Here is a 25,930-nt window from a genome sequence, read left to right as displayed (position 1 = left end):
TATCAAAGCAGATTTCAAGTGTCAGTCACAGCCTGTCTGTGTTCACACCAGGCGCAGGAATGAATGCACTAAAAAGAGATTACTACAGGTGAGCTACAGTACCTGTGTGTCACTGCCGAAGCCCCCCCTGCTGACAAACTAGAATAACTTACTTCCTGTTTATTACACCTGCACACACCTGTCTCTTTCAGCACGTCTCTGTTGCCAGCTCTCCTCACAGCCTCTGTTATAGGGTCACCTACTGAGTCAGTTATAGAGAGAGAAGTGAATGAGTGATAAACTGAGAGATTTCACAAAGAGCAGCAGTTCAACACCTGGACGTACCTGCAGGATTTATGACGTCATCACTAGTTAGGAGCCAATCAGAGTGCAGTATGCAACTTACATTGTGATGAAGCAACAAACACACAAACACTGAGGGTGCAAAGTGCCTACTCAATTAGTCAGAAGGCAGTATGCAGTAGAGAGGACCTCCTATCCGTGCTGTATCTTACTATTCAGAAGGCACACACAGTAGGCTGATATTTGTGCCGACTCCGTTTCATTAATTCAGTATGGAAGTGATGTCATTTGTGTTACCTAAACCGGCTGACTCCGTCAAGGAGGAAAGGTTTTATAATGATGCAGACATTTGATGTTAGTTAATCTCTTGAATTTCCCTCGCGATCAATAAAGTATCTATCTATCTATCTATCTATCTATCTATCTATCTATCTATAAAAAGAGCAATTTTAGAAGTGACTTCTCTTGATTAAAAACTGAATAAACTAATCCATACTCGTTTGTTTTGATTTGGAGGCGCATGTGAAATGATGTTTTACAGTTAATTTTGCACAACATTGTGGGAGGTAAAATACAATTCATTTCCTGAAAGCATGCATCTGATCCATACTGCATAAACCCCAGAAGTTAGTATACATACTGATAGGTTCAGTATACTGAGGTAGACACATAAATGCCTTCTGGATAACCACAAGAGAACTCCCTACATAAAAGTCTCGACTGTATACTGAACTGTGGCTGTTCAGAAAGGGCCTGAGACTTTACAAAGTAGGAAACATGTTGTGTCCAACAGTTCAATGTTAGAAATACTGAAATATTTAGTTTCCATATGAAGAGGTTCTGAGTTTTTACACGAGGTGTAAAGAGATTTTTTTTTTTCCGAGGTATTGGGAGATTTTATATGAAACATTTTAACTGTTTTTTATCACTGTTTTAGTAAAATAAAACAGACACAAACTATTATTCGAGTCCAGCATCTTAAACATGTGTTAAAGTGTCCTAACCCTCTAAATGTAACATTAATCATCTTTCATGAAATGATCCTCACTAATAATCAGCATTAGGTCGGTTTGTTTGACACCTCTCTGACTCAGCTAGCATGAAGTACAGTTAGCTCGGTTTCAGCTCATGAAGGAGAGAAAACTCAAAGTTGTTTGTAAAAGTTAGTTTGAGACATTGTGGAGCTTTAGATAAATCACACAACATTTACCTGTGCAGTGAATAAAATCTCAAACTGGACATCACAAGGTTTTTAGTCCCAAACCCCCTCCAGGATTAAACAACGGGCCGTTTGTTTTCCAGCAAATACAAGAAGCCGGCGGGTGATTCAGGGACCCTGGGAGAGGGGAGCGTTCAAGTTATTACACACGATACATTACTCACTCGATATTTTACAAACATATTGATGTATTTTCTGCGATGGTTAAAGCTTTTGTTCTTAAGTATTGCATTAGTTATTCTAGTTATTCTGCGTTTTTATACTCAGAAGTGTGCGCGTGCGCAGCTTTTCCTGTGAGGGAACTTTAAAAAAAAAAAAAAAAAAAATCATATCTGAGGTACCAGCCAGCGGAGTGAACGGCGGGAGTTGCCATGGAAACATCAACCGCCCAGTTTCAGAGAGGTGAATTAAAATCCCGTATGCCGTTGTTTCAAAGCTTCTTCATGATGTTTACAGCAGCAGGTTTACACTCAGGAGAAACAGTGATAGTATAACAGGAGAGGGATGAATTGGTAAGTAGAAGAAACATTTTCAAATATATGAACATGAAATTATTTCTACAAACTGTTTTTCTCTCACCACATTAAGATGTTAGCTCTCTCTAATTAAAGTTTAGCTGTCTGCCTCACTAGCTCCTGTGAGGCGTGATTTATGATAGCATAGCATCCTGTTTGATATAGCAGCTAGACGACCTAGAGGGAGCCTTTATACCACCACAACTACACACTGTTAAAACAATACTGACTTTAGTTTGATATCTCCAGGTCAAGATGCAGAGGAAAATCTCTTCTTTAAAAATGACATCATTCAACCACAGCCTGGTCCTGATCACCAGATTCAGAAGGTAGGTTATCTTTGGTGAGATAGTTTTTCATTTATTAGATTAAAGTTTCCTTTATGTCATTTGGTGTCATTGAGGTAAAATCAGTAATTATACAAAATGCTCCATTAAAAGTAACTGTCCTGAGTTCATAACAGATTTAAAGGAACATTGAGGAGTTTCTAACTGGTCTCTATATGACCTTCAAAAGTAAACCAGACCAACAGGAACAATATGGACTATTGTAATATTCAAAACCGGTTTGTGCGACCACAATGTCAGTATCAGATGAAGCGATATTCATCACACAGAATCTAATTTTACATTCAACAAGAAATAAATCAACAACATTTGATGAGCTGACAATAAAAGACACTGAGAATAATTTAACAGTCACACACATTAACTCACATCAAATGTGAAAAGTAAGAGAGACCCATTTTACTGATTGGCCCATTTCAGAATAATGTTTTATTAAATACCACAGTCTGTTTGAATCCTAAATTCTCATTGGCTGGAGGATTTTAATTTTATTAACTCCTAATAATTTTAGGACTCTAATATTGATACTGTCTGTTCACCTTTCCAATTTATTGAACTGGGTACATGTCAGCCTGTATCTACAGTAAGTAACCATAGCAACAAGAACTCAGTCAAAGCATCTGTTTACAAGTTATGCATCCTGTTAACAAGCTAATCAGCTAATTACAATAATGAGGGCCTGCAAAATTTCTTTTTAAGTATTCAGACAGAGACTGACATGAGAAATGTTAGTAACTTAAAGGAGTGTAGATGTACAAATACCTCTGAACACCACTGGGTGGCGCCTGTAACACACAAGCTGCAGAAAGTACTGAACTTACTGATACTTAGGATCACATCAGAATCATTTTGCTTCTTCTCAACATCCAAAGGTCCTTGTTTCTGTGTCGTCCATAAAATCCTTTTAATAGACACCTCATTGTCTGCTCCAGTGTTTACAATGAATCTGTTGATATCAAAGATGTTACTGTAGCTCCAAAGTGAACTCTTTTTTACCGCAATGTAATATTAATATAAAATAAGGTCAGTTATAAAATCGTATATGAAAGATGTTAATAAGATTTATACATAAAACACAAATATGACCCAACGAGACTGGTGGGAGAGGGTAGTCCTTATGGAGTTCATCGATCAAGAATAAAGACTAAACTTTCAAATGACACAGCAATCATAAATGAAGTTCTGTGCTCTGATCACAGACTGTAAACATCAGGCCCTGATGGAGGGGTCTATGAAAAAGCCTCACTTTACTGCATGTTATGTCCTCAGTCTAGGGGAACCAAGAGACAACCTCCACTCGTCCCGCTACAAAGAAATCCAGCAGCTCAAGTCATCTTCACACAGTCGTTTATTTTCTTCAGAGCAGATAATAACAAGCAAAAGTCTGATCTTTCTTAATATGGATATAAAGAAAATAAAAGTATATTTGCCCTCGTCTCAAATTAAAAAAAATATTTTCTTTAAATCACTGCAAAATTTCTTAGTGTTTTAATTTGCAAGCGTGTAAACACAAGCTAAACAATCTTTCAAATGTGCTCTAAAAAAAGTCAACAGAATCCAACTGACACAATATAAACATTTAAAATATCAAGCTAGTTTTGTTTGCCAAAGACGGAGAAAGCAGGCTGCAGCAGCTGAGATTTTAAAAGCTGCAGTGTCAAGATTCAGCCAATCCTGTCATGGCAATTCTATTTTCACTGTCCATTCAGCAGCAGCATCCATCACCACCTGATCCACCTAGACACACGCCTACTGATACAGATACACCTTCACCCTGCAGGGGAGGAGACGGGGCTGCACATCCTATAACTTGCATGGTCAATACATAATGAGGTCATAACAATATCTCATGTAAATTAACCCATCTGTTACGTAAGATAATGTATGATCATGGGATTTAGCATCTTTGCAGTTCACACACCCAGCTTGTACATTAAACATGAATATACCTGAACTATAAAGATGATTCTAGGATTGACTTGTACCTCAGAAAGATCCTGTTTTATCTCAACACGGTGTTACAGTATCACAATATATAAAAGTACATGAAATAAAAATGAGCTTAAGAATTCTATTGTTGAAGAAATTACTGATCTCACTGAGGATTGCAGGTTAAAGTGATCAAACATTTTAAATCAAAATGATGAAATCAGAATAATTCATTAGTTTGAACAGAGTCAGCTGATCTTCAGTCAGCAGTTTACCAGACCGACTCATCACACAGAGACACTGAAGAACCACGAGACCAGATCCCAAACCCAGGATAGACCGGTTCAGTGAATGTGGTGTTGAAGGTGTGGAGGTGGGTCAGTGTGTCAGAGGAGACTCTGTAGAAGGACAGAGAACCAGCAGGACAGTCCAAATACACTGCTACTCTGTTAGAGACGGACGAGGAGGAGATCTCTGTTTCTCTGTTATTGTGCCAGACACAGTAACCTCCATCAGAGCAGCTCAGAGTCCAGGACTGATCATTATATCCAAACAAACATTCATTAATGTCTCCTCTCCTTCTGATGCCTCTGTAACTCACTGATACAGAAACCCATCCTCTCAACTCGACCTCCCAGTAACAGCGACCAGTCAGACCAGTCCTACACAGCAGCTGATTGTATTCAAATCTGTCTGGATGATCAGGATATGACTGAAGCTCCTCCACACGTTTCACCTTCCTGTTGTTGTCAGACAGTTTCAGGGTTCTGCTCACTGTGTTTGTGTCCAGTTCCAGCTCACAGGCGTCTGATGGAGAATAGAGACACAACACAGCTGCAGGTTATCATCTGTTCATTCATCAACAGCTTTACTGACACTTACTGAGAGTCCATCAAACAAACAGCTCAGACTCAGCACTGAATGATGTTTGACAGCATGGACTGTTTTTATATTCAATCACTGATTTAAACTTTCATTTACATATTTTACTTGATTTAAAACAAAACAGGAAATTAATCATACAAATGTGTTTATTTAGCACACAAATAAGAAAACATCAAATAAGATTATAAAATCTAAAGTGTGTGTGAGGAGAGATCAAGAAGCCAACAGGCTTATACAACGGGCCTTACCTCTAAAGAGATGAATAAAACAAGTGATAAGAAGAACACAACTTCAAAGGATGATTTACAATTAAAACCCAGAGTGACTGCCGACACAGATCAGCATGAAAGCATCTCCAACCTGAAGCATCGCCCTCCAACACTTTGTCTACTTTTAAAAGGATTTAAAGAGACCAGCTCTCACAGACACAACTCATCCTGCAGGAGACTCCAGGCTGAAGGAGCAGCCAACCTGGAACTCCTTTTCCCTGTTTCAGGGAGACACAGCAGCCAGCTGGGGACTCTGATAAGGATCCTCATGGAAGCCTCAGTTTGGAGGTTTCTTTAAGGCAGACATAACTGGGAGGAGAACCCGGGGTAGACCCATAAATAGCTGATTGGGCTATATAACCTGTCTGGCCTTAGATCAGAATCCCACAGGGATGATAGAAAAACTTGCTGGAGAAAATGAAGTCTGGGTCGACTTACTGCGCATGCTGCAACAACCCAACCTTGGATATGCAAAAGACAATGGATATATGGACTCTAACATAGTAGATGTTTAAGTTGGACCACTGTGTTCACTTTGTTGTTTGTGTTGAGAATAAGAATTCTAAAGTCTTTCAATCTGCAGAGACAAAAACAAAAACTCCATTCTAATTAAACATAGTTTCATTAATTACAAGCTTTGGCCTGGCTGGCGGCGCAAGCAGTCGCAGCGGCCCCTCGCTCTCCCTACAGAACGGTGTTTTCACTTTTTTTCTTACTTTCTTTCTTTCTTTTGACTTTTCCCGTTTTTCTTACTATGGAAAAACTCAATTACAGCCGCAAGTTTCTACTGGACTCAAACAGTAATGGCATTTCTGTGGATTTATTACCGGAATCCCTAAAACAACAGCTTCAAACTTTGGGATTACTTCGCGAGCCAGTTGACCCCCTGGAGAGGAGACGGAAAGGCAAACGGTGCGAGCGAAAACAAAAGAGAGGTAAACGTGGAGGTATAAAAGCGAGGCTCGCTAAAATGCCCTACAGGACCGCTCTTCCGACTATTTTGCTGGCAAATGTAAGATCTTTGGACAATAAAATGGACCACATAGAGCTGATGAGAGCTGCGCATCGCGACGTTAGGGACGGCTGTGCGTACATATTCACAGAGACATGGCTGAACGAACGCATCCCGGACTCCGCCGTTCAGCTTGAACAATTCACATACTACCGTTCGGACAGAATCCTTATTAAAAGGAGGAAAGAAGAAAGGTGGTGGAGTCTGTGTCTACATCAGGGATGCTTGGTGTCGGGATGCAGCTGTGGTATGTAAACACTGTTCACCGCTGGTGGAGTTTATGATCATAAAGTGCCATCCTTTCTATCAACCGAGGGAGATTACAGCGACCCTGCTCGTCGCTGTGTATATCCCCCCCACTAACAACAACGCGGATAGAGTCGATGCACTTTGGGAACTTTACAACACCATCAGTGAGCAGCAGACAGCCCACCCAGACAGATTTTTCATCATCGCGGGGGATTTTAACCACGCAAATCTCAATACGGTTTTACCCCACTCCACCAACACGTGAACTTCCCCACAAGAGAAGGTAACACCTTAGACATGATTTACACATCTGTTAAAGGTGCTTACAAGGCGTCACCCCTGACCACATCAGTGTAATGCTAATGCCAGCTTACAGACCCAGGGTTAAAGTCACCAAAGGGGCCAGAGGGGGCTTCTGCTGCACTGCAGGATTGCTTTGTAACCACAGACTGGGAGATGTTTAAGCAGGCAGCCACCTACAACAACCACACAGACATTGAGGAGTACTCTGACACTGTTACCTCCTACATCGGCAAATGCATTGATGATGTCACCACCACCAGAACCATCACCACCCGGGCTAACCAGAAGCCATGGCTGACAGGAGAGGTACGTGGGCTACTGAGGGCCAGGAACATCGCCTTCAGAGCTGGGGATGCAGTCGGCCTGAGAACAGCGAGGGCCAACCTGTCCCGTGGCATCAGGAAAGCTAAACACAGCTACTCACTTAAAGTAACCAGACACTTCAAGGACAGCAGAGACGTGCAGAGCCTGTGGCGTGGTATCCAGACCATCACGGACTACAAACCCAAGCCACAGACCTGTGACAACAACACCTCTCTGCTGAACGACCTAAACAGCTTCTTTGCCAGGTTTGAAGCAAACAATAGCATGCCCGCACAGAAGACCACCCCTCCTCCCCACGACCAGACCCTGTGCCTGACTGCAGCCAGCGTGAAGAGAACCTTCTCCAACATCAACACCCACAAGGCTGCAGGTCCAGACAACATCCCTGGCCGTGTGCTGAAGGACTGTGCAGAGGAGCTCAAAGATGTCTTCACAGACATCTTCAACACTTCTCTGAGGCAGACTGTTGTTCCAACATGCTTCAAAATGACCACCATCACACCCATTCCAAAGAAGCCATCACCATCCACTCTCAATGACTATAGACCCGTTGCACTGACCCCCATCATCATGAAGTGCTTTGAAAGATTAGTCATGGCCCACATCAAATCCACCCTCCCCTCCACTCTGGACCCCTACCAGTTTGCATACCGGGGCAACAGATCAACCGAGGATGCAATCTGCTCTGCTCTTCACCCAGCCCTCACCCACCTGGACTCCAAAAACTCATACGTCAGAATGCTGTTCATAGACTTCAGTTCAGCATTCAACACCATCATCCCTCAGCAGCTGATCGGCAAACTGGACCAGCTGGGGCTCAGCACTTCCCTGTGCAACTGGCTGCTGGACTTCCACAGCGAGAGGCCTCAGACTGTGCGGGTTGGCGGCAACGCATCAAAAACCACCATCCTGAGCACCGGGGCCCCCCAAGGCTGTGTGCTCAGCCCCCTGCTCTTCACGCTGCTGACCCACGACTGCACTCCATCCTTCAGCAGCAACCACATTGTGAAGTTCGCGGGCGACACAACAGTGGTCGGTCTCATCAACAACAACGACGAGACGCACTACAGGATGGAGGTGGGCCAACTGGCCACGTGGTGCAAAGACAACAACCTCTTCCTGAATATCGACAAGACCAAGGAGGTTGTTGTCGACTTCCGGAGGGCCCCCACTCCCAAACCCCCCCCTGACCATCGACGGTGCTGCTGTGGAGAGAGTGAGCAGCACCAAGTTCCTGGGGGTCCACATCAGTGAGGATCTCTCCTGGACAGCAAACAGCTTCCACCAAGCTGTCAGGAAGCTGAACTCTCTTCCCTCCCTTCCCTCCCCTCTGCCCCCATGAACACTGAACATTGGAACCTCCTCCTGTTTCAACATTGAAACAGAGCAGCACATTGCACGCATGCACAAGTTTCACTTTTCTTCTAATCTTGTTTTATACTCCATTTTATTTAACTTTTTACTTTTTGCACATTTAGGTTTATTAATGTAAATATTATTTATCTTTGTTATCTTGTTTTATTTTATTTACCTTTTTTATCTACATTGCACCGTGGGGAGGGGGGAAACGTAATTTCGATTTCACTGTATGTCTGACATATTTTGGAATTGACAAATAAAGAACCTTGAACCTTGAACCTTGAACCTTTGTGATTGGTTCATTGTAATGAATGTGTTAATCTATTCGTCTTTTATTCTAACATGATAGTTAGATTTAACAAACTATGTTAATCTTCTGCCCATCATCAGTTCTCTCTTCATCACACAACTTTTTTTCTCATCACACACAAAAACACATTTCTGTTCTAAACGATCCTCTCCTCCAGCCTCGCCTGTATTTGTTTTGTATGGGATGACTGGGATGTTTTTAGGTTCTGCCACAAACAGTCTGGACGAGTGCACAGAGGCTGTGACTTCATACATTGGCGTCTGCCAGGACTTATTTGTAACATCACGCACTACGATGAGTTACAACAATGACGAGCCCTGGGTCACAGCTAGACTCAGACGGTGAAGGCAGGAAAAGGAGGTGTGGACAGGGAGAGTTTTAAAAAGGCTAAATACAACTTCAGCAGGGCGGTGAAAGAAGCCAAGCATCTTTACTCTGAGAAACTAAAACAACAGTTCTCAGACAGAAACGCTGGCTCAGTCTGGAAGGTTCTCAGACAACTCACCAGCTATCAGCCTAAATGTCAGGATCGTGTTTGTGGATTTCAGCTCTGTTTTAATACAATAATACCAGCCCTGCTCCAGGACCAGCTCTATCAGCTGAACGTTCCACCTGCAGGTGGACCACAGGCTTCCTGTCTGACAGGAGTCAGCAGGTGAAGCTGGGGGGGGAATGTCTGGGACAGGACCATCAGCACTGACTCCCCTCAAGGCTGCGTTCTTTCTCCTCTCTTCTCCCTGTACACTAACAGCTGCACCTCCAGTCATCACTCTGCCAAGCTCCTCAAGTTCACAGACGATACCACCCTCACTGGACTCATCTCTGGCCTCTCGCTAAACCTCTTGAACGAGAACGGTTTCTTCCCCTGTGCCGTCAGCCTACGTTTATTTAGTTAATATGCACTTTAAGAGTACATTTCTAAAGACTGGAAGATTTTCTTCATTGCAGAATGAAAGATCCTATATTACATATTTGGGACGTTGTGTTTTTTTTATATTTTACATGTTTAAACTATATTTTATATATTTGTAATTGCTTCTTATACTATATCATTTAACCCTTAGATGCACCTTTAAAATACTTACGTTAAGCACCCTTCGCACTAAAAAGTGTAAATAAAAACTCAAGCTCTAAAATTTTTATAAATTATAGGGTTTTCTTTAGGTTTTTTTTCTAATGTTATGAACCTGCATCAGTCCTAATCATACATATCAAATGTTAATAAATGTGTATATTTTTTAACCCTTAAATTACCATGTTTTTGTCATGATGCAACCCTATTTAATGGTCTAAAATTCACAATAAATGATTAATTTTATACTTCATGACAACTTGATTATTTATGGCTTGATAATTACAGCCTGGTATATGTGAAAGTTTAGCAGCAACATTTATTTATATGCATTATTATTTTTTGTTCAGTGTCAAATACTTGAGTGAGTATTTCATGCTGTGTTGTTTACAAAACTCTAAAAATAGAAAATGCATGACAAAATTATAGATGAAAATGCACAACCTTGAAAAAATCAACAATATGCATGAAAAAAGGATAAAACATGCATAACAAACACAAAAAGTCAAAACCACTAAAAAGTGCAAATGTGCGATAGAGGGTTAAGTTCTGCAGCTTCTCGCAGCTGCTTCTCTGCTGCCTGCATGTTTTAGCGTGAGCTGAAACACACACACACACAAACACACACACACACACACACACACACACACACACACACACACACCAGAATGCCTGCCATCACACGCACCTACTAACTCCGTGATCTGTATGGACTCAAAAATGGTCAAAATCAGTGATCTGATTCAGTGAAACACATTGTTCAACACAGAATTCAGACAAATACAAATGGAAGAAAAAGAATTTAGCAAAAATAAATAAAACAAAGTCAGTAACACTGTATGAATAGCAATCATGATTTTTTTTAACTGTAACAGATTATTATTCTGTTAAAATGCCATTTTATCTGGTAAAGAGAGTTTATGACTTGTTGAGGTCTCAAAATTCAAAGGTGAGGACATTGGACTCGACTTGGGACTTGCCTGTGTTTATTTGTGACTTGACTTGGATGTTGCATCAACATTTATTTAATTTCTGGATTCTCCTAGAGGAGAGGTCACTCCTCAAACTATGAATTTAGAAGGGCTTTCTCTCCATCTCTGTGTTTGTTTCTCTAATGAACGCCTCTGTTCCTTTTCCAATAATAAACAGATGTGAGGTAAAGTGATATTTTAACAGCAACAATATCTACATTAAATTCAGTACAGCGTGTGCTGCTGTGTTCTGATGAAGAGAAATGAAAACACACTCACACTTCCTCAGACCAGGTTTCAGTCTGTGCAGTCCACCATGATCCAACCTGGAAGAAGAAACCAGATCAGAATCTACTTCATACAGCTTCATTTAAATCCACCATCAGACAAGAAGCAGAGTTCATCATTCAGAAACAGTGAGACAGCTTCTGTGTGTCTGTCTGTACCTCAGTGTCTCCAGTCTGCAGTGTGGATCCTCCAGTCCAGCAGACAGCAGCTTCTCTCCTCCTTCTCCTGGATGATTGTAGCTCAGGTCCAGCTCTCTCAGGGGGGAGGAGCTTAGAGCTGAGGCCAGAGACGCACTACCTTCTTCTGTGATCAGACAGCCTGACAGACTACACACAAACATAAACACATTACTTTGTTATTTCCACCAACAAACATTTCATCATATTCTCTGACTGCCCAGATAAACACCAAAAGTCTTCAATCTGCCTCAACCAGTCAGCCAGTCAGCCCTCCACTCTGCAGTAAAACCTTGTTGATATTTCACTTATGCTGCTGTGTCTGTTTTGGGGACTACGTTATACAAATAATAAAATGTATAGCATTAATGTGGCAACGTACAGCTAATAAAACGTTAAAGGACTCATTGAATGTCATTTTTTTTTTAATGAAATGAGGAAACATGATCATCAAAAAAAAACAATCTTACTCAGCTGCACACTAACCTGAGAGTGTCCAGTCTACAGAGAGGACTCTTCAGTCCAGCAGACAGCAGCTTCACTCCTGAATCCTGCAGGTTGTTGTTGCTCAGGTCCAGCTCTCTCAGACTAGAGGACTGGGAGCTGAGGACTGAGGACAGAGCTTCACAGCTTCTCTCTGAGAGGTTACAACCACTCAGCCTGAAGAGGATTCAGAAGAACACAAATGAAAACCATTACAACCAATAGTTTTTATTTCTGAATAAAGAGAACTACATTTAACCTGGATAGTTATGAGAGCACGTACAGAGCTTTGTTTGAAGCTTTGATCACAGGCAGCAGCCTCAGAAGAGCCTCCTCTGAAGCAGAGTATTTCTTCAGGTCAAACACATCCGGATCTTTTTGTGATGACAGTAAGATGAAGACCAGAGCTGACCACTGAGCAGGAGACAGTTTATCTGTGGAGAGACGTCCTGATCTCAGGGACTGTTGGATCTCCTCCACTAGAGAACAATCATTCAGTTCATTCAGACAGTGGAACAGATTGATGCTTTTCTCTGCAGACAGATCCTCACTGATCTTCTTCTTGATGTACTTGTGAGTTTTTTGATTGGTCTGTGAGCCACTTCCTGTGTGTGTCAGCAGACCTCGTAGGTGATTCTGATTGGTCTCTAGAGAAAGACCGAGGAGGAAGCGGAGGAACAAGTCCAGGTGTCCATGTGGACTCTGTAAGGCCTGGTCCACAGCACGCTGGTATAAAAGTGTTGAGTCAGATTTTTCTCTGTATACTTTAGACCACCAGGATGTTCTTTGTTTCTCTGACATCAGATTGACTCCAGAGTTGATGAAGGTCAGGTGGACATGAAGAGCAGCTAGAAACTCCTGAACACTCAGATGGATGAAGCAGAACACCTTGTCCTGGTACAGTCCTCTCTCCTCTTTAAAGATCTGTGTGAACACTCCTGAGTACACTGAGGCTGCTCTGATATCGATGCCACACTCTGTCAGGTCTGACTCATAGAAGATCAGGTTTCCTTTCTGCAGCTGCTCAAAAGCCAGTTTTCCCAGAGACTCAATCATCTTCCTGCTCTCTGGACTCCAGTGTGGATCTGTCTCAGCTCCTCCATCATACTTGATGTTCTTCAGTTTGGACTGAACCACCAGGAAGTGGATGTACATCTCAGTCAGGGTCTTGGGCAGCTCTCCTCCCTCTCTGGTCTTCAGCACATCCTCCAGAACTGTAGCAGTGATCCAGCAGAAGACCGGGATGTGGCACATGATGTGGAGGCTTCTGGATGTCTTGATGTGGGAGATGATCCTGCTGGCATGCTCTTCATCTCTGAATCTCTTCCCGAAGTACTCGTCCTTCTGAGGGTCAGTGAACCCTCTGACCTCTGTCACCATGTCAACACACTCAGGAGGGATCTGATTGGCTGCTGCAGGTCGTGTGGTTATCCAGAGGCGAGCAGAGGGAAGCAGTTTCCCCCTGATGAGGTTTGTCAGCAGCACATCCATTGAGGTGGACTCTGTGACATCAGTCAGGGTCTGGTTGTTTTTAAAGTCCAGAGGAAGTCGACACTCATCCAGACCGTCAAAGATGAACACCACCTGGAACTCTTCAGACCTGCAGATTCCTGCTTCTTTGGTTTCAGGAAAGAAGTGATGAACAAGTTCCACCAAGCTGAACTTTTTCTCTTTCAGCAAATTCAGCTCTCTGAAAGTGAATGGACATGTGAAGTGTATGTCCTGGTTGGCTTTGTTTTCAGCCCAGTCCAGAGTGAACTTCTGTGTTAAGACTGTTTTCCCGATGCCAGCCACTCCCTTTGTCATCACTCTTCTGGTTGGTTCATCTCTTCCAGGTGAGGCTTTAAAGATGTCTTCTTGTCTGATGGTTGTTTCTGCTCTGTCTGGTTTCCTGGATGCTGTTTCAATCTGTCTGACCTCGTGTTCCTCATTGACCTCTCCAGTCCCTCCCTCTGTGATGAAGAGCTCTGTGTAGATCTGGTTAAGAAGGGTTGGTTTTCCTGATTTAGCGATCCCCTCAAACACACACTGGAACTTCTCCTTCAGGTTAGATTTCAGTTTACGGCGGCACTCTGCAGTGACAGTTCCTGATTTAAGAAAGAAGTGAGATCAATGAGCAGATCCTGATATAGATCACATGACCATCTGAGTTTAAACCTCTTTGTCCTTTTTCTAAAATATGAAATCTGTTCAGATGTTCTTACTGCTCTGCAGACAGTCAGCCAGCTCCTCCTGCTTCATTCTCCTCAAGAAGTGGAGAGTGATCTTCAAAAATGCCTCTTTACAGCTTCTCCTCTGCTCTTCATCCTCCCTCTGACTCTCTAAGCATTCTGGGTAATCTGGAGTCAGAACCCTCTGGACTCTCTTCAGCTCGTTCTTCACAAAGGTGACGATGTTCTCCTCAAGCAGCTGGAACAGAAGGAGACACTGGATATTTCCTATAAAGTGGTAGAACTCAACATGTGGTTCATGTGTCAGTCTGAAGGTCAGCTGCTCTAAACACAACAATAACTTAGCATTACATTCTTGTCATGGTAGTTTATGAAATAACACACCATAAAGATGGAGTCCAGGTCTGTTAGATCCTGCTGGTCTGATGGATCTCTGTGAACCTGGGAGCTCTCCTGTTGAACTCTGTGACAGGACATATTACACAAGAAAACAATGTGTCATATATGATGAAGCTCTGAGCCAAGATATGAGTCTTTGAACCACAGAGTCAGAACCTTTACTGGATTTTTAATTCTTACCTTCCATCAGCACCACGTCCATCTTTAAAGTTAATAGGATGACCCAGAGACCAGTCACTCTTCATGGACACACAGCTGGGTCCAGGACAGTCCGGTTTCTGGTCCTGCATCCTGATACAAACAAACAGCTGCTTTATGAACAAAGATCCTTTTAATCAGATTGTTCCAGTTCAAACTAGCAGATGGATCATCAGTAATCAGGAGGCAGAGCTGAAGTTCTCCACAGTTCTGTTTCTATTAGAACAGTATCTCAGTCAGAATACAGCCAACACTGTGTCTGTCCTCACATTCTACAGACTGATGAAATCAAAGTTCACAGAAGACGACTCAAACAGAAACACAGCTCAGAAAGATGCCAGCAGGAACAATAAAGGTTAGAAGTCCAACCTGCATTTTCAGAGAGAAAGAACTCAGGCTAGCTACAGAAGATACTACCAGTGACCACCAGGGGGCAGAAGGACAACCTGAGGGAGAGATCAGTAGCAAGAGGAAATAGGCTGGACCTGCTGGACACACAAACTCTGAGATCTGGTTTATCATGAGGAGTCTGATCACTGAAATCTGTGACTGATGAACACTGTGATGTCACTGCTGAAACAAAACACTGACGAGTCCGAAAAAACACCATGAAGCTCTGATCCAAGATATGAGTCTTTGAACGACAGAGTCAGAACATTCACTGGATTTTTAATTCTTACCTTCCATCAGCACCACGTCCATCTTTAAATTCATGACGAATATCAATAGACCAGTCACTCTTCATGGACACACAGCTGGGTCCAGGAGAGTCCGGTCTCTGGTCCTGCATCCTGATACAAACAACATTATTAGTTACTGTGAGCAGCAGCTGAGACACTGATGATGATGATGATGATGATGATGGAGTGATGAAGGTGGAGGGATGCTGTGACATGGAGAAGAGTCATGGACAGTTAGAGATGGTGATCTCACCTCAGAGCTTCCTGTTCCTCACACAGAGAGGTTTTAGAGGGAGGGACTCCCTCCTCTGTGTCCTCACACTGATCCATAGCAGAGCGCCCCCTGCTGGAAGAGCTGACCTCTGTCACTACAACAACACTGACCAAGTTCAGCTGCTGAAGTCACCTCCAGTCAAAGATCTTCACCTGTGGAGGAAACACCTTCATCATCATCATCACCTCACTGTCAGTCTACAAACAAATCACATCTACATGGTTCTGTTATGGTAGATGGTATTATCATCATCCCATTCTTGTTGTGATTTGATTTATGTTTTTATTTAAGCTTTTTTCTGTCTTTGTTCTGCTGGGAAATTTTAATTGATCCTCTCGCATCAATAAAGTTTGATCTTATCAGGAGGCTTTACTGCTTTGAATCATAAAACGGTTTAAAAAATACCTTCAAACACGCCCAACAAGTCAATGATTAACCAAGAACACAGTCAGCTCTGTTGTTTAAAATTCAATAAAATATTGTTTAAAAAAATAATAATATATGATTCTCCAGGTTTTGTGAGCAAAGAGAACTTAGTCCTTCACATTCATTAATATCTGCAGCGGTCAAAAAACAGCAATAAAAAAAAAAATTAGAAAAATAAAATGAGTTTCAGAACAACACACACTGATCAGTTTGAATTCTCATATTTAAATCACAGAAGAGAAAGAGATTAACTCGATGAAAGAACATTTTATAGAACAGGCTCGTTTTCAATCGACATGTTAGCATGGTTAGCCTAGCCTGTATCATGACTGAGGATCATTGTGTTCCTTTAACTGTAGTGTGAGCAGCTAATGAACCCAGTCGCTAACAGTTAGCTTACAGCTTTTTCACACTTAAATGAGAATCTTTCAAACAGTAAAAAAAAGCTTGTCTTACCTTCAACACGGAGAACTGATCTGCATCACAACAGGACAAAGTCAAGTCTCCACACACCAGGAAATACCAAAGTCTAATAATCACCATAGCAACCATAGATAGATACTTGATTAATCCCGAGGGAAATTCAAGCCATAGCGGGAATCAAAGGTCACAACTTTATTATGTTGAACGAAGCTGGTTGATTGTAGCAGATGACATAGATCCTTTATTGCTTTGATATCAGATATTCTCTGCAGTAATAGAAGTTGACAAAGTGTTTGAGGCAGTCTGTTCACCTGCAGTGGTCTGGGCCTCCCTTACCAGGATCCAGGTGTTCAGGATCCTGGTCAGGTGCTCAGATTCATGAACTACAAGACACTAAAAACTAGAATGAAGAGTTATTAGCTGTTGTTCGTCAGTGAATAATAATAATAATAATAATACATTTTATTTGTAAGCGCTTTTACAAGGGCTCAAAGGCACTTTACATGTAAAAATCACAGTATACAGTTAAAAACAGTAAAAACAGTAAAAAACATTAAAAGACAGAGAAACAGAAAGAAAAGAGGGGAAAGAAGAAGTTAAGTATTAAAAGCTAGTTTAAAGAGGTGAGTTTTGAGCATGGATTTGAAAGTTGGGAGGTGTGTGCAGGAACGGATTGGTTTGGGGAGTGAGTTCCAGAGGGAGGGGGCAGCGATGGAGAAGGCTCTGTCTCCCCAGGTTCGGTGCTTGGTCCGTGTAGGTGGGGAGAGGATGTTTCCTTTAGATGAGCGGAGGTCACGGGAGGGGGTGTGGTGGTGAAGCAGGTCAGTGAGGTAAGGTGGGGCCAGGTTATTTAGTGCTTTGTGTGTGAGGAGGATGATTTTAAACTGTATGCGGTGAGTGATGGGGAGCCAGTGCAGGTCACGGAGGACGGGGGTGATGTGGTCTCTGGAGCGGGTGTGGGTGAGCAGGCATGCGGCTGAGTTCTGGGTGTATTGCAGTTTATTGAGGAGTTTGGATGTTAAACCATGGAGGATGCTGTTGCAGTAATCTAATCTGGATGTGATGAATGCATGGATGAGATGTTTCTGCAGCAGGGAAGGTGAGTGAGGGGCGGAGGCGGGCAATGTTTTTGAGGTGGAAGAAGGCGGTCCTGGTGATGTGTTTGATGTGGAGGTTGAACCTTAAGTTATTGTCAAAGATGATTCCTAGGTTGCGGGTGTGTGGAGAGGGGGACAGAGTGCAGTTATCAAAGGTGAGGGAGAAGTTGTTACTGGCTTTGGTGCGGGATGTGGGATCAATGATGATTATGTCTGATTTGTCGCTGTTGAGTTGAAGATAGTTTGCTTGCATCCATGATTTAATTTCGGTGAGGCAGTTGCTGAGTGTGGAGTGGGTGGTGTTGGAGATGGCTTTGGAGGAGATGTATAGTTGGATGTCATCGGCGTAGCAGTAAAACTGAAGGTTATGTTGATGGATGATCTGGCCAAGGGGGAGGAGGTAAAGAATGAAGAGGAGGGGACCAAGCACCGACCCCTGGGGGACACCTTGTGACAGGGGAGCGGTGGGAGAGGTGCAGTTGTTGATATTAATGAACTGTTGTCTGTCAGTGAGGTAGGAGTGAAACCAGGAGAGTGCTGTGCCGGTGATGTGAAGACAGGATTCCAAACGGGAGAGCAGGATGGAGTGGTTGATGGTGTCGAAAGCAGCTGTGAGGTCAAGGAGGATGAGGATGGTGAGGTGTCCGGAGTCGGCTGCAAGGAGGAGGTCGTTGGTGACTTTTAAAAGAGCTGTCTCAGTGCTGTGTTTAGAACGGAAACCAGACTGGAATGATTCAAAAAGGTTATTGGAGGTGAGGTGGGTTGTGAGTTGTGTGGCGACAGCGCGTTCCAGAATTTTTGACAGGAAGGGGAGGTTGGAGATGGGGCGGAAGTTGTTTGGGTTTTCATGATCAAGACCGGGTTTTTTGATGATGGGTGTGATGGCAGCCAGTTTGAGGGTTTGGGGAACAGAGCCGGTGCAGAGGGAGGAGTTTATGATATCGATGATGAGTGGGGAGATGACATGGAGGCAGTCCTTGATGAGTTTGGAGGGTATGGGGTCCAGGGTGCAGGTGGAGGTTTTTAATCCGGTCATAATGGTTGTAAGTTGTGCTGGCAGTAATGGAGAGAAATGGGTCAGGTGATGGGTAGTGGTGGGCAGTGAGGCAGGTGGTGAAGCAGGGGGGGATGCAGGTTGGGAGATGGGAGGGATCCTGGAGATGTTGAGGTTACTGTAGATGGTGTTGATTTTTGTTTGGAGGAATGATAAGAAGGTTTGGCATTTTTCAGCGGTAAATGATGATGAGATGTTGTCGTGAGGTTTGAGGAGGGAGTTTATGGTGGAGAACAGAGCCTTGGGGTTGTTGGAGCCAGAGTGGATGAGGTGGGAGTAGTAGGTGGACCGGGCAGCATTGAGTGCTTCTTTGTATTGTTAAAGGTGATCAGTGTATGCTGAGAGATGAACTGATAGTCCGGTTTTATTGTGGAGTCTTTCGAGTTGCCTTTTCCGGGTCTTCATTTGGCGGAGTGCGGGGGTGAACCAGGGGGCAGAGTGTGTGAACGAGACAGTTTTGGTTTTGACGGGGGCTAACTGATCTAAGCAGGAGGAGAGTGTGTTGTTGTAATGGTTTACAAGGTCTGTGGGGTCGTCGGATGGTGGTGGAGGAGAGACGGACAGACAGTGGGTGAGTGAGGCTGAGAGAGCTGAGGGAGAGATGGATTTGAGATTTCTGAAAGTTATGGTCCGGTTTTGTTTAGTGGTGGGGACAGGGATGTCTATGTCCATGGTGATGGCCAGGTGGTCGGAAATGTGCAGGTTGTGGCTGGTTAACTGTAGGATGGTAAGATTGGTGGAGCAGACCAAGTCCAGAATGTGACCGCGGTTGTGTGTTGGGAAGTTGATGTGTTGGGAGAAGTTGAAGCATTTTAACAGTTCGAGAAATTGTGTGGCCAGTTTATTGTCTGTATTGTCAATGTGAAGGTAGAAGTCACCCAGGAGGAGAACAGATGGTGAGATGGCAGATAGCTGTGTTAGGAAGTCTGAAAGATCGGAAAGGAAGGAGGGATGTGGCTTCGGAGGGCGATAGATGATTGCTGTGACCAGGGGACAGGGGCCAGAGAGTTTGTACGCAAGATGTTCAAAGGAGGGCGCTGGAGGAATGGGGATAGTTGTTGTTTTTATGTTTTTCTTGTGGATGGCAGCAATGCCACCTCCCCGGCCTTCTGTGCGGGGTTTGTCTGTGTAGGTGAAACCTGTGGGGGTGGCTTGGTTTAATGGAAGATAATCCAGAGGTTTTTGCCAGGTTTCGGTGAGACAGAGAAAATCCAGGTTATTGTCTGTGATAAACTCACTGAGAATGAGGCTCTTGTTATTAAGAGAGCGGGTGTTGAATAAAGCCAGTTTCAGGTGATTGCTTTGGGAGAGGGTGTGATGACCGGGGGAGTGGACGGAGATTTGCTGGATTAGTATGTCTTGTGTTGAGGGGACAGAGGCGTCTGTGACTGATGATGGTGGGGATATGTGTGATAGGTTGTTGTTGTAGTGACCTCCTTTGTGGTAAGTTTTACTGGTAGGCCGAGCAGGTGGCCGGAGGCTGGATACTGGCAGGCCGAGCAGGTGGCTGGAGGCTGGATTACTGGTAGGCCGAGTAGGTGGCCGGAGGCTGGATACTGGCAGGCCGAGCAGGTGGCCGGAGGCTGGATACTGGCAGGCCGAGCAGGCGGCTGGAGGCTGGATTACTGGTAGGCCGAGCAGGTGGCCGGAGGCTGGATTACTGGGAGGCCGAGCAGGTGGCTGGAGGCCGAGTACTGGCAGGCCAGGCAGGTGGCTGGAGGCTGGATTTCTGGCTGGCGGCTGGAGGGTGGATACTGGCAGGCCAGGAAGGCGGCTGGATTTCTGGCAGGCCAGGCAGGTGGCTGGATGCTAGCAGGAGTCACTTGCTGTGCTCTGCTGCTGTGCTCTGCTGCTGTGCTCTGCACCCATCAAACTCTGCCTCCACAAAGCTTTTCAGAGCGCTCTTTGTATTCCTCCCAGCAGCGTTAACCGATTGGAGAGCCTGCAACAACACAGCGTAACATTTACAAATGGCTCTTAATGACTTCCTTATTTTTAGTTATTGAGTTATAGTTAAATCCAGGTCACATTTAATAACTCTAATATATTTACAAAGCTCCAGATTCAAAGTGTTAGCTTGTGACTCATTCTATAAAGAACAGACTGAACTCTGTGTAATATTATCATCTTCTTATTAAAGAAAGCTCAGCACTTTATCTCACTTCATACTGCTTCACTTTCCTGTCTTAACTTGTTTGATGTCTTTTAAAAAAATGTCTTCTCTCTGTTTAACCTTAGCTCAGATAAAAACACAACTGTTCCCTGTAAACTGAGTATTAGATACGAGACAATAAGAATTAAACTCCTACCTGGTCTGAAGTGGTTCTGTGATCATGTGATCAGTCAGCACGGCAGAAAATCAATCTTTCATCGCCATCGGTAACTGAACACACGCAACAAACGCACCGCAAACGACTTCCTTCAACAGGACGGTTAGAAGGAATCATTTAATGTAGACGTGGGGTTCATTCACACTCTGCAGGGGAACATTGGACCAATCAGATGAAGCTTCAGCTCGCCATCAGCTACCTTCAGGTTGACTGTTGTACATTTAGTGCTGACTGCAAGGTTAGCTAACACGATGGCTGAGGCAGAGCGAAGAGAGAGAAGAGTGAGGATGATGATGATGAAGCTTTCATGCTGAAAGAGAACAGCGTACCAAAGAGTGCTCATGCTCTTCACACATTAAATGGACCAATTACAGCCTTGCTACCCGTTTGTCGCCATGGAGACATGAAATGCTTTTTCCTGTACTGTGACTGTAGTTACTGCTCTCTGCCTCTAGAGGGCAGTATAGCTCTGTACACCTGTTCATCCCTCAGCACTTATTATCAAAGCAGATTTCAAGTGTCAGTCACAGCCTGTCTGTGTTCACACCAGGCGCAGGAATGAATGCACTAAAAAGAGATTACTACAGGTGAGTTACAGTACCTGTGTGTCACTGTCGAAGCCCCCCCTGCTGACAAACTAGAATAACTTACTTCCTGTTTATAACACCTGCACACACCTGTCTCTTTCAGCACGTCTCTGTTGCCAGCTCTCCACACAGCCTCTGTTATAGGGTCACCTACTGAGTCAGTTATAGAGAGAGAAGTGAATGAGTGATAAACTGAGAGATTTCACAAAAAGCAGCAGTTCAACACCTGGACGTACCTGCAGGATTTATGATGTCATCACTAGTTAGGAGCCAATCAGTGAGCAGTATTTTTAGATTTTATTTGAAACATTTTAACTCTGTTTTTTATCACTGTTTTAGTTTAAAAAAAAAAACATATACACAAACTATTATTCGAGTCGAGCATCTTGAACAGGTGTTAAAGTGTCCTAACCCTCTAAATGTAACATTAATCATCTTGCTTGAATTTCCCTCGGGATCAATAAAGTATCTATCTATCTATCTTTCATGAAATGATCCTCACTAATAATCAGCATTAGGTCGGTTTGTTTGATACCTCTCTGACTCAGCTAGCATGAAGTACAGTTAGCTCGGTTTCAGCTCATGAAGTAGAGAAAACTCAAAGTTGTTTGTAAAAGTTAGTTTGAGACATTGTGGAGCTTTAGATAAATCACACAACACTTACCTGTGCAGTGAATAAAATCTCAAACTGGACATCAGAAGGTTTTTAGTCCCAAACCCCCTCCAGGATTAAACAACGGGCCGATTGTTTTCCAGCAAATACACGAAGCCGGCGGGTGTTTCAGGGACCCTGGGAGAGGGGAGCGTTCAAGTTATTACACACGATACATTACTCACTCGATATTTTACAAACATATTGATGTATTTTCTGCGATGGTTAAAGCTTTTGTTCTAAAGTATTGCATTAGTTATTCTAGTTATTCTCCGTTTTTATACTCAGAAGTGTGCGTGTGCGCAGCTTTTCCTGTGAGGGAACTTTCAAAAAAAAAAAAAAAAAAAAATCATATCTGAGGTACCAGCCAGCGGAGTGAACGGCGGGAGTTGCCATGGAAACATCAACCGCCCAGTTTCAGAGAGGTGAATTAAAATCCCGTACGCCGTTGTTTCAAAGCTTCTTCATGATGTTTACAGCAGCAGGTTTACACTCAGGAGAAACAGTGATAGTATAACAGGAGAGGGATGAATTGGTAAGTAGAAGAAACATTTTCAAATATATGAACATGAAATTATTTCTACAAACTGTTTTTCTCTCACCACATTAAGATGTTAGCTCTCTCTAATTAAAGTTTAGCTGTCTGCCTCACTAGCTCCTGTGAGGCGTGATTTATGATAGCATAGCATCCTGTTTGATATAGCAGCTAGATGACCTCGAGGGAGCCTTTATACCACCACAACTACACACTGTTAAAAAGATACTGACTTTAGTTTGATATCTCCAGGTCAAGATGCAGAGGAAAATCTCTTCTTTAAAAATGACATCATTCAACCACAGCCTGGTCCTGATCACCAGATTCAGAAGGTAGGTTAACTTTGGTGAGATCGTTTTTCATTTATTAGATTAAAGTTTCCTTTATGTCATTTGATGTCATTGAGGTAAAATCAGTAATTATACAAAATGCTCCATTAAAAGAAACTGTCCTGAGTTCATAACAGATTTAAAGGAACATTGAGGAGTTTCTAACTGGTCTCTATATGACCTTCAAAAGTAAACCAGACCAACAGGAACAATATGGACTATTGTAATATTCAAAACCTGTTTGTGCGACCACAATGTCAGTATCAGATGAAGCGATATTCATCACACAGAATCTAATTTTACATTCAACAAGAAATAAATCAACAACATTTGATGAGCTGACAATAAAAGACACTGAGAATAATTTAACAGTAACACACATCAACTCACATTAAATGTGAAAAGTAAGAGAGACCCATTTTACTGATTGGCCCATTTCAGAATAATGTTTTAACAAATACCACAGTCTGTTTGAATCCTAAATTCTCATTGGCTGGAGGATTTTAATTTAATTAACTCCTAATAATTTTAGGACTCTAATAGTGTTAGTGTCTGTTCACCTTTCCAATTGATCTGGGTACATGTCAGCCTGTATCTACAATAAGTAACCATAGCAACAAGAACTCAGTCACAGCATCTGTTTACAAGTTGTTCATCCTGTTAACAAGCTAATCAGCTAATTACAATAATGAGGGCCTGCAAAATGTCTTTTTAAGTACTCAGACAGAGACTGACATGAGAAATGTTAGTAACTTAAAGGAGTCTAGATGTACAAATACCTCTGAACACCACTGGATGGCGCCTGTAACACACAAGCTGCAGAAAGTACTGAACTTACTGATACTTAGGATCACATCAGAATCATTTTGCTTCTTCTCAACATCCAAAGGTCCTTGTTTCTGTGTCGTCCATAAAATCCTTTTAATAGACACCTCATTGTCTGCTCCAGTGTTTACAATGAATCTGTTGATATCAAAGATGTTACTGTAGCTCCAAAGTGAACTCTTTTTTACCGCAATGTAATATTAATATAAAATAAGGTCAGTTATAAAATCGTATATGAAAGATGTTAATAAGATTTATACATAAAACACAAATATGACCCAACGAGACTGGTGGGAGAGGGTAGTCCTTATGGAGTTCATCGATCAAGAATAAAGACTAAACTTTCAAATGACACAGCAATCATAAATGAAGTTCTGTGCTCTGATCACAGACTGTAAACATCAGGCCCTGATGGAGGGGTCTATGAAAAAGCCTCACTTTACTGCATGTTATGGCCTCAGTCTAGGGGAACCAAGAGACAACCTCCACTCGTTTTTTTTATTTTATTTATAAAGTTCCCTTAGAAACACGTATCAAAACACAACAACATACTATTTTTTACAAACTGTCTGCTCGTCTCAGAGTTTCTAAGCAGTAATCTAATAGTGTGAGTGTACCTGTACATTTAGCTCTGGATCACCGTGGTCCTGCGTCTCTGCTTGTGTTGTTACTATAGGCTGTAAATATGAATGGCAGAAGCCTGAGTGACGTCACATCAGCTATTTGTTACTTTGGAAAAAAGTTTTTTTATGTGTTATAATGTAGCAGACTTAAGATGGACGCTGGCATTCACGAAGGCAAACACTCAAGCAGGCATCAGGATCAACACGTTTATTATCTGTAACGTAGCAAGAGGGCACATGTCACACGTACACACAGACAGCAGTAAGGTCTCTCTCCCTGCAGCGAGCGAAAATATGCAAATGAGGCAAAATGTCCGACGTTTTTATCATAGTTTAGCGTCACTTCTATCGGACAAAACTAACTTCAAAAGTCATAAACAAACTTACAATAAGTTCACGCTACATCTTTGTACAGTTTAAAACAGAATAAACAGCTTTTTATACTCGCTAGCTTAAATAATGGAAGAGAGCATCTCACACGTCTTACCGGTACAAAAGCCGTCCCTCTTATGCCGGGAACGCGCAGCTTCAACGCGCATGTGCGTTCTTGTGTCCCATAAAATAATCCCCCCCCCCTACAACAGGTAATGCGGAACCAATTAACCTATTTACAAACAGCACTCTCCATGTCAATAAAAACGCACAGGAAAAGTAATTGTACAGTTCTAAACATGTTTTGGGAAAGTTCACAAACATTAAATAGGAAAATATTTTAAAACAAAAATATTTACTCGGCTACACACGCACAACCCTTGTGATGCCATTGAGAAGTTAGAGGCAGGAAGTTGACAAGCACAATAGAAACATACGAAGAAGAAGCTTGGCTTTTCAAAATAAAACCGGAAGTGACCACAAGGTAGCGCTGCAAGATTATGACTTATCATCTAAAGAATATATAATGAAAATAATTAACAGCTACAAACAGAGTCAGCTGATCTTCAGTCAGCAGTCTCTCAGACCGACACATCACACAGAGACACTGAAGAACCAGGAGACCAGAACCCAAACCCAGGATAGACCGGTTCAGTGAATGTGGTGTTGAAGGTGTGGAGGTGGGTCAGTGTGTCAGAGGAGACTCTGTAGAAGGACACAGATCCAGCAGGACAGTCCACATACACTGCTACTCTGTTAGAGACAGAGGAGGAGGAGGAGGAGGAGGAGGACATCTCAGCTACTCTGTTATTGTGTCTGACACAGTAACCTCCATCAGAGCAGATCAGACTCCAGGACTGATCATTAGATCCAAACAAACATTCATTACTGGTTCCTCTCCTTTTGATTCCTCTGTAACTCACTGATACAGAAACCCCTCCTCTCGACCTCCCAGTAACAGC

The 25,930-nt window shown here is 42.8% G+C and overlaps 2 protein-coding genes and 2 long non-coding RNA genes across 8 annotated transcripts in view; 2 read left to right on the top strand and 2 right to left on the bottom strand.

Moving 5' to 3' along the window:
- The first annotated feature begins 1,887 nt into the window (after positions 1-1,887).
- On the top strand, positions 1,888-11,585 carry LOC306830545. The gene is made up of 3 exons (XR_013779975.1): positions 1,888-2,013; positions 2,266-2,345; positions 11,498-11,585. It is a non-coding gene; the product is annotated as an uncharacterized lncRNA (long non-coding RNA).
- LOC306830494 (protein NLRC3-like) overlaps positions 3,694-25,930 on the bottom strand; it is a 32,113-nt gene continuing 9,876 nt past the window's right edge. The window contains 1 exon segment of the mRNA XM_079354039.1: positions 3,694-5,099. Coding sequence (XP_079210165.1) covers positions 4,564-5,099 — 536 coding nt within the window. The 3' untranslated portion in view covers positions 3,694-4,563.
- Positions 11,635-22,562, bottom strand: LOC306830548. Its single transcript, XR_013779977.1, has 3 exons — positions 22,297-22,562; positions 21,723-21,785; positions 11,635-11,660 (listed from the first exon to the last, which is right to left on the bottom strand). It is a non-coding gene; the product is annotated as an uncharacterized lncRNA (long non-coding RNA).
- The window catches only part of or55e1 (odorant receptor, family 55, subfamily E, member 1), a 38,607-nt gene continuing 35,327 nt past the window's right edge, over positions 22,651-25,930 (top strand). For 4 of the 5 annotated variants that reach the window (XR_013779969.1, XR_013779970.1, XR_013779971.1 and 1 more), the window contains exons 1-2: positions 22,651-22,819; positions 23,072-23,151. The gene's annotated coding sequence lies outside the window, so the exon portion shown is untranslated. Of the gene's footprint in view, positions 22,820-23,071; positions 23,152-24,434; positions 24,467-25,930 lie in introns of those variants that run through there. The other variant, XR_013779972.1, reaches the window with a different exon arrangement.

Source organism: Symphodus melops (assembly GCF_947650265.1).
Source record: "Symphodus melops genome assembly, chromosome: 10".
NCBI classification, from domain to species: Eukaryota; Metazoa; Chordata; class Actinopteri; order Labriformes; family Labridae; genus Symphodus; species Symphodus melops.
This window is presented reverse-complemented; position numbering and strand designations above follow the sequence as displayed.